At 47.9% G+C, this 6,876-nt stretch overlaps 1 protein-coding gene across 1 annotated transcript; it reads left to right on the top strand.

Moving 5' to 3' along the window:
• The first annotated feature begins 3,722 nt into the window (after window positions 1–3,722).
• Window positions 3,723–6,502, top strand: krt94 (keratin 94). The gene is made up of 8 exons (XM_068751397.1): window positions 3,723–4,207; window positions 4,535–4,617; window positions 4,724–4,880; window positions 4,979–5,140; window positions 5,235–5,360; window positions 5,869–6,089; window positions 6,188–6,201; window positions 6,285–6,502. The coding sequence occupies exons 1-8, from the start codon at window positions 3,791–3,793 to the stop codon at window positions 6,326–6,328; spliced, it is 1,224 nt and encodes a 407-aa protein (XP_068607498.1). The 5' UTR covers window positions 3,723–3,790; the 3' UTR covers window positions 6,329–6,502.
• The last annotated feature ends 374 nt before the right edge of the window (window positions 6,503–6,876 follow it).

Here is a 6,876-nt window from a genome sequence, read left to right as displayed (position 1 = left end):
AAAATGCTTTTTTTTTTGATAATCCAAGGAGGTTTTTGATATAGTTTACGAGATTATATCAGAGAAATACAACATCATCCTAAACGGTGGAAGTAAGCTTCACCGGCAGCAGAGATAAAACCATTTTGGCCACGCTGCCTCTGTCGGGGGGGGGGGGAATTAAAGTCTGATAAAGTGGCTATTTCGGCAATCGCTTTCACACACTGGGTGTCGCTTGATGATTGATTCGCTGATGCCCAGCTCAGAATCTGCGCTTCATCCTTACAGAGTGTGGCTGTCACTAGATGGCACACTTTGGCTGAGCATCTCCTCTAAAGAGAACGCTGCTGTACAGGGTGTGGCTGCAAACCCATTGCACAAAGGATTTTCCCCCCTGTACATTTTGCACATATTTTCCAACATGATTTCTAACAGTTATTCTTCTATACGCTAAAAGCAATTATGTGGAGTACAGAGTCGGTGTCGGGTGAGAACAACCAAGAAAATGTACAAGTTTCCATATGTAATACCTTTAATCCTTCTTTTTTGATAGCTTTTATAATCAGATGTCTGAACACACACACACCCACACACACACACAATCACACCTCATTGTGAGATAATGCCTGTGGTATGTTGAGATTAGCCTCCCAGGACCTTGTTGCCCCAGAGAGGCTCACATCTGTGGTTCATATCTCTGCACAGAGCTGCTCCACCCTTTCATCTTATTGTCTGGAACGACGACATTTCAAAGGATGCCTTTTAACTTAAAACATTCTTGGTTAATTTGTAAGAAAGAATTGATCAACTTGCTAGACTGGATGGATACGACCTTTCACCAGAAGTCATACGAGTTTGATAGGTTTCCGAAACACGCCATTAAACAGTAACTGAGACACACCCTGGTTACTGTTCAAGACAAACAACAGAGAGCAGAGGTTAGCCCCGGATGACTGCTGAACGCCTTTGTCAAACTGTGATGAAACTGGCTTTTCGATGCAGCCTCATGGGTAGCACAGTTATTGCGGTTAGCAGGACCTAACTTAGCATTGCCATGTTCTGAGGGTTGCATCAGGCAAAGTCATCTAAAAATGACAAAGAAAGAGGAAAAGATAATAATCGTCTCTACACCAAAATGTAATGGCGTCTGCTTTGCTTTATGGAAATCTGTTCAGTAGTTTTTATTTCTGCTGACAGGCAGTTTGTCCTTATGCTTCATCATATTTTATGAGATGAAGCACCCCCGACGCAGCGGCGCAGCTAGCGGGCCGCTCGCTGTTCCGCGCCGACCGGACTGCAGCTTCAGGCAAGGCCAAAGGCGGAGGTTTGGCGCTGTACATTCACGACTCGTGGTGTTCTGCTACGAACGTGATCGGAACATTTTGCTCCCCCGACCTGGAATATCTTGCAGTGAAATGCAGACCGTTTAAACTGGCTGGAGAACTCAGCTCCGCTGTGATCGTAGCGGCCTACATACCACCGCGTGCTAATGCTAAGCTAGCGCTGGAGGCGCTATACTGCCTGGCTATAGCCCAGCAACGGCTCTTCTTCCTCAGGAAGCCGAAGCGGGCTGGACTCTCCTCTGTGCTGCTTGCAAACTTTTTACCGGGCCACGATAGATAGCATCCTGTGTCTCAGTGCGACCGTGTGGTACGGCAGCTGCACGGCGCAGGACAGGAAGGACCTATCCCGGGTGGTGAGGACAGCTCAGGGGATTGCGGGTCACCGTCTGCCTGATTTGGACTCGTCCCGCTTCCATCGGGGAAGCGGTTCAGGACAATAAATTGAATAAGAAGCAGCACTGCGAGGCTCAGAGACAGCTTCTTCCCCCGGGCTGTGAAAGCAGTCGTTCCCTCGTAGCGATCTGGGACACTTTATGCCTGCCCTGTTGCTGCTGTTGCTATTTTGCACGACTGCCTGTGATTCTCACTCTCTCTGTGTATATATATATTGTTTCTTTAAGAGAGAGAATTTAGTTTTTGATTTGACTATGTTATGATGTGTGCCTTAAGCCGTGGGCCTTCTCACGATTTTATTATGTTCGCATAATGACAATAAAGTATCTTGAATCTTGAATCTTGAATATTTCAGCCGGCAACCCAAGCAAAGAGGAATTCACCCCTTTTTCCGCCCTTGTGCTGAGATTAGTATGGATTCCACTTCAGGATAAAAATACTTCGAGCATTGCACAAGAGTATTTGCACCTTTTTGCACACATGAGAATCGAATCCTAGCAGCACCTCCCACTGTTTTGTGTATTTCCCCCCCTCTGAGCCCAGAGTAGGATTACTTTTTGGTTTATTCTCACAGTTTCGGTTTGGAAGACATTTTGTTTTGGTGACTATTTTTTAAACGAGGCTGCTGAAACCGTCCGTAGCAGCTCATTAACCTTTGTTCAGATAGAACTGAACACACAGCTCAGAGTCATAATAAAAGGCTGCCAAAGCGGACATCTTCACCAGTAAGCACTTTCGACTGCAGGAATGTATCGTTTAAAATAGAATTCCACCACATTGCACTTTGTCCATCTGATAGCAAGTGTGGTCAGAGTGATAAGGTTGCATCATCTCACAGTCCGGCGTAGTCAAGGAGCAATCGTGCTCACAGGTCAGCAGCTACCGCCGCTTACTTTGCTGACTGTGGCTCTTGCTTCAGAGGTTAAATCAGCATGTTAAAAGTCCCATCAGGCTGCTGAATCCTAATCCTAATCCGAACTTTTTCTAGTAGATTATGTCACGCATAGACATTGTAGATTCAGAGAGGAAGAATTCACGTCTCCCTCTGACTGAAAGGTGACCCCATGGCACCAGAAGTTGAGCTACGAGAACATGGAAACTAGCCGACGTCCAACACTGAGATAAGAACGTCTCTCTCTCTCTCTCTCTCCATGTCAGACGCACACCTATACACACATACAGACCACACAAACAAACACAGGATGCAGGACTGGGGGGGGGGGGGGGGTTGTGTGTGATATGGTGAACAATGGGGTCTGCTAAATTCCCCTAAATGGGTTCTTGTGCAGCTGCCATTCAACAGGAACCTCCATGACTCATTGTGTCCGGACGGCTGCAAAGGAAATTCAGATAAATTTGTCGATTAATTATAAATGTCAACAGTAACATTTAAATCGCCTTCCATCATTCTAATCCTTTATTGGAACAACTGCTCACATTTTAACAGCATCCTGCCCCAAATGAGTGAAGCTGCATGTTTTGCAAACGATGCATTGTGTATTTAAGATTTATAATGGGACGGAATTGGCACATTTCATTGGATTAACTGCACTCTTATTTCAACGAGGTTGCCGTCTAACAAAAGGGCACAGATGAAACTGGACGCTGACTCATGTTGGGACGATAAAACTAAAACTAAGTCCACGCCTTTTCTATTTGCACTGGGAAACCAAACGATTGGAGAGACTGGACCGGGTATTTATGAAACCGTACGCCAATGCAAACTTTACATGTATGTTTGCAAGCACACATGTATAATTGTATGCACACACACACACACACACACACGCACACACACATTCCAAAGCAGTTTCCTCACAGGGGTGGAAAGAAACTAAACCCCGGTCCTTAAAGGAAAACAATTGGAGGCTCTGCCAAGTCAGTAGCTGAAGAGTAACGGAAAACTCCCTCTTCCCATCTCCTCCTCCCCCTTCCCAGCGAGGCCCGCCCCAGGCTCAGGACTATATCAAGAGTAACCCTCCCTCGGTCAAACTCTGCCATCCTCCTACAGTCTACAGCTGTACAACAGTCCTCTCGCCTCGCGTCCTCTTTCGGAGATCAAATAGTCAGCCAAGATGAGCTACAGCTACAGCATGGCCAGCGGCCCCGCCATCATGAGGCAGAGCCGCAGCTACACATCAAGTGCTGCTCCCAAGGCTCGCAGCTTGTCAGGCTTCAGCTCTAGAGGCCCCCGCATCTCATCCACCAATATGCGGACGGTGTCCTCTGGAGTCGGCGGTGGCATGGGGTATGGCTTAGGTGGGTTTGACCTGTCCAGCGCCGTGGAGCACAGCAACGTGCAGCTGAACGAGAAGGCCACCATGCAGAACCTGAATGACCGCCTGGCATCCTACCTGGAGAAGGTCCGCTCTCTGGAGGCGGCCAACGGCAAGCTGGAGGTCCAGATCAGAGAGTACTACGAGAAGAAGGGCCCGGCAGCAGAGAGGGACTACAGCAAATACTGGGCCATTGTGAATGAGCTGAAGGACAAGGTACAGTGTTTGCCAGAATCAAAAGCTTCAACGGCAGAGAAGTGAAATGTTTGCTCTGTTGTTAATGATTACCAGGGGAAGGCCTTAAATATGGTAGACCAAGCTCGATCCTGCGTGACCCTCAGTGCTCTCGGCTGCTTGGCCTTTAAGTAGACGGTTGATAGATTTGAAACAAGATTTGATATAGAAGATCTCCTCAAATGTGTAGGCGAGAGCGTGGTCCGGACTTCTGATGCAGATGACAAGCTCAAAAACCAGTCTGTACCGGTAATACTGCGACAAAATTAGCAACTAATCCTTCTGTTCATTCTTGACCTTCATCTTCAGATTGAAGCTGCCACCATTGGCAATGCCAACATCCTGCTCCAGATCGACAACTCCAAACTGGCCGCAGAAGACTTCAAGACCAAGTAAGCGTAAATCTGAATCTCTCTATCGACTCATCTCCTTGTCGATAATATCAAACAAGCAGAATTGCGTTTTGCCTCACTTTTACGCTCTGAACTCTCCAATGAGGTTTGACCACGAGCTGATGATGCGCCAGTCGGTTGAGGCCGACATCACCAACCTTCGCCGCCTGCTGGACCAGACAACCTTGACCAAAGCTGATCTGGAGATGCAGATTGAGGGCCTGCAAGATGAGCTGGCCTACCTGAAAAGGAATCACGCAGAGGTGACTGAAGGGCGTCCTTTAGCCGGCTTTAGACCGGCGCTATTGCGTGGAACCCAGAGCAAATCACAATGCGGTTCTTTTTCCTCTTGGTTGTGTAGGAGCTAGCAGCGATGCGCGCTCAGCTGACTGGCACAGTCAACGTGGAGGTGGACGCCGCTCCCCATCAAAACCTCAACAAAGTCCTTGAAGATATCCGCGCCCAGTATGAAGCCATCACTGACAGACATCGTCGCGACCAGGAGATCTGGTTTACTGACAAGGTGGGAAACGCAAACGCACATGTTGAAAATGAAAGCGTTTACTAAACTGTAATTCAACCAAGTAAACACCAAACAACTCTGTTTTTGGCGCTAGTCGTCATCCCTGACCAAAGAGGTGGCAAGCAGCACAGAGTCCATCCAGACGTCAAAGACCGAGATCACTGACCTACGGCGTACACTGCAGGGCCTGGAGATTGAGCTGCAGTCGCAGCTCAGCATGGTGAGATGCCTAGCATCTGCTCAAATCCCACTGATCTGCCCTTATATGAGCAACATTCCTGCATGGCCGTCTTGTCAGGGAGCACGGAGAAACGGCCAGGGATAAAGGAGGAAAGAGCAGGAGGGGGAGGGGGGGCTGAAAGAATTAAGGGAGGGAGAGACGTGCATGGATCGAGCTGCGGGGGAGAGGAGTGAAAGGGAAAAAAAAGGAAAAACATTTCACAGGCAATCTGAAGGGATGAACTGGACGACCCAGAGACTGGGCTCCAACAGATTATCTGTCCAGCTGGAGTAAATCAAAAAGACACTCCCTGCAAAAAGTAAATACACGAAACCACATGCAAAGATAATTATTCCTTCATGAACTCATAGACATGTCTATCCAAATGCAAACTCCGTACATTTCGGCTATATATATATATATATATATATATATCCCTCTCAGCAAGAGGGAACGACACACTATATGTTCCCGTTGGCCATCCATCGGACTGTCCCTTTCTTCACAGAAAGGGGCTTTGGAGAACACGCTGGCGGAGACGGAGGGTCGCTACAGCACCATGCTCAGCTGCTTCCAGAACACAATCCACATGCTCGAGAACGAACTGTCCAATGTGCGGGCTAACATCGAGTCGCAGGGGCACGAATACAAGATGCTGCTGGATATCAAGTCCAGGCTGGAGCATGAGATCGCAACCTACAGGAGCCTGCTGGAAACAGAGGAGTCCAGGTAGGACCAAAGACACAGGAGCACGGATTTAAAACACCAACATATGCACCTTGTCTTCACTATTAACGATGTTTTCTCCTGTGTTTCTCCCGTTCTAGGCCCATTGGTTCAGGTAAGGGACATTTGTCTTAGCAGGATATCACAGTAAAGTCTGACCTATGAAGGCTTGACATTTGACTTCTTTATGTCTTACAGGGAGTAAGACCATAGTCACAACCACCACGGTGCGCACTAACTAGGAGGCCCAGCAAGCAGAACAAGCTGCGCACACACACACACACACTGGTTTCACCGAATACAACTGTTACACGACTGAAACTGTACGACAAAACCAGACTGTCGGACGCGAGGGCCTGATGTGTGTGTTCTGTTTGTGTGCACTGTCTGAAAAATAAAAGTGCTGGCCAATTCAACCTGCGTTGTTTCGTGACTCTACTACAGTAATCATGGAAACCACATGGCGTTGTGGGAGGTGGAGTTATGTAACGCTCAGGAAAGGGCGAACAATGGTTTACAGACCGGCTCGGGAAAGGCTTCGGATTCACTCACAGAGCCGTGTGTCAAACATGAAGCTCTCAGAGATGAAAGGAGGAGAAACCACATGAAGAGCGGTGCTCGTCGACCGTATAAAATTAATGACCGGGAGGCTTAGCCTGAAGATCAAGAGGGTTTATTTTTTTTTCCAGAAAAACACACCCAGATGGTTGATTCATCTTTGCCCTGGAGGCTTTCAGCACAGTCCAACTTCTGTTACCTAGTAACGAGGACACACGTGACCTCAGACATG

Source organism: Brachionichthys hirsutus, chromosome 17 (assembly GCF_040956055.1).
Source record: "Brachionichthys hirsutus isolate HB-005 chromosome 17, CSIRO-AGI_Bhir_v1, whole genome shotgun sequence".
In the NCBI taxonomy this organism is placed as follows: Eukaryota; Metazoa; Chordata; class Actinopteri; order Lophiiformes; family Brachionichthyidae; genus Brachionichthys; species Brachionichthys hirsutus.
The sequence above is the reverse complement of the archived record's forward strand: the minus strand, read 5'-3'. Positions and strand labels throughout refer to the sequence as shown.